The following is a 2,540-nucleotide window of genomic DNA, read 5'->3' as shown; positions in this document are numbered from 1 at the left end:
CAGAATAATATACCACAGAATAATATACCACAGAATAATATACCACAGAATAATATACCACAGAATAATATACCACAGAATAATAATTATTATGATAATGATTCATATTATCCTAAATATGATTATTCGAATAATACTTATAATTATGTGGATTATAATAATATGAATTATCTGAATTATGCATATCCCTATAATAATTATAAAAATGAAAATGGTTCATGTAGTAATTTGGACAATATATATTATACATATGATTATTATGCAAATAATTATTATGTAAATAATAATTATTCATATACTAATTATAATCCTAATAATCTTTCATATTCTAATTATAACCGTAATAATCAATCATATGATAAATGTCCTAATTGTAATCATATATATGATAATTGTCCCAAATGTAATTGTCCAAATGCTATTTGTCTCAATTGTAATAATCAATATTATAATAATTCAAATAATAATTATCCATATGATAATAATTCAAATAATAATTATTCATATGATAATTATTCAAATAATAATTATTCAAATAATAATTATTCATATGATAATTATTCAAATAATAATTATTCAAATAATAATTATTCAAATAATAATTATTCAAATAATAATTATCCATATGATAATTATTCAAATGATAATTATCCATATTATAATTATCTATATAGTAGTTTTCCATATAATTTTTATCCATATAATTATTATATATATAATAATTTTACAGACAATAATACTCATTGTTCATTCGGTAATGACAAGACATATATCCCTACCAATTGTATAGATAACCATGTAGATAATTTACAAAAAAATCATTCTGATATTTACATTATCCGTACATGCAATTATAAAAATTTATCTAATATGAACAATGTGTATATACCTACCAATATAGCATATAATTACAAGGAAGATACTGCAGATATTATTAACACTGAAAATAATATGAATAATCATGTAAATAATCATAGCAGTAATCAAATTAATATGGAAACAAAGAATGATGTGGAAAAAATGAATATGGAAAAAAAGGATATAGAAATAAAGAATAATATGGAAACAAAGAATAATATGGAAACAAAGAATGATGTGGAAACAAAGAATGATGTGGAAACAAAGAATGATGTGGAAAAAAAGGATATAGAAATAAAGAATAATATGGAAAAAAAGAATGATGTGGAAACAAAGAATAGTATAAACAATATTGATGATAGCAGAGAAAAAGTGCGTATGACAAATAAAGTCATTAAAATCGTTAGTCCATTTGATGGTAACTCAAAAAATATAAATACTATTGGTAATGACAAAGAAAATAAAATTAATCAAGATGATGGAACAAAAAATATTAATATTATGAATGATACCACTAAAGATGTAAATAATACAAATGGAAACTCAAAAGATGTATATAATCCAAATTGTTACTCAAAGAAGAGATGTTATTTAAATTATTTCTTAGAAGATAGATTTAATTTAGATTATTACTTAAAAAAGAGACGCTATTTAAATTATCCCTTAGGAAAAAGATATAATTCATATAATTACTCAAAAAACAGATATAAATCTGATAATTACTCAGAAAATATAATTAATATAAAAGATAACAATAAAAACAAGAATAATAAAGATGATAAATTAGAAATAAAGAATAATTCAAATGATACTACAGAAGATGTATCTAAGAAAAATGATGACAAATAAAATATGACTGATACAGATGAAAAAAAAAAAAAAAAAATTAAACATAAATATTTTGATAATAAAAGCATAAGTAAAAGTAAGAAGACAAATAACAAATGAATCATTTCATAGAAGTTTATTATTGTATTTAGAAATTAAATATATATATATATATATATATATTTGTCTTCCAACTTGTTAGAATTAATAATTAATGATTAGTTTGACAAATATTAATAAAATTAATTTTTATAGAATTCAAATCAAAATATGTATATATTTATGATGCATAAAAAAATACGTTCCGATTTTATAACTCCATTATAATAATATTAAAAAGGTACAATATTAAATGAATAATTGTACGAAATTTAAATGACAAATACGTAGAGTTAATATATATATATATATATATATAATTCATATTTTTGTTCTTATTCTTGTTCTTTTTGATTTTTTTTTTTTTTTTTTTTTTTGCCATTTTTCTTTTATTCATATTTCTTTAATTCATATTACTTAAATTCATATTACTTAAATTCATAATACTTGAATTCTTATATCCTTTATGTTCCTAAAGACATATATTTTTTATTTTATATATATATATATATCTCTTTAGAACTTATATTATGATTATATATTAAAAACATTAATTCTATTATTCACCAGTGACAATTTATATTTATAAAACATATATATATTTTTTATTTTACTAAATAGAAAACATATTAAATTTATAACTCCAATATAAATATAATTTTATTAACATAATAAAATTTCCAAATAAAAAAAAAAAAAAAAAAACTATTTATTTTACATGAACAGGTCAGGTTGTATAAATTTATATAGCTGTT

At 18.5% G+C, this 2,540-nt stretch overlaps 1 protein-coding gene across 1 annotated transcript; it reads left to right on the top strand.

The window, feature by feature from the left end:
- PGSY75_0021800 (hypothetical protein) lies at nt 1-1,707 on the top strand (the record flags this gene model as incomplete). The annotated part of the gene is made up of 1 exon (XM_018783361.1): nt 1-1,707. A coding segment is annotated over one exon (1,707 nt), but the record flags the coding sequence as incomplete, so codon positions are not given.
- Between the last annotated feature and the right edge of the window lie 833 nt (nt 1,708-2,540).

The sequence above is a fragment of the Plasmodium gaboni genome (genome assembly GCF_001602025.1).
Source record: "Plasmodium gaboni strain SY75 chromosome Unknown, whole genome shotgun sequence".
Taxonomy (NCBI): Eukaryota; Apicomplexa; class Aconoidasida; order Haemosporida; family Plasmodiidae; genus Plasmodium; species Plasmodium gaboni.
This window is presented reverse-complemented; position numbering and strand designations above follow the sequence as displayed.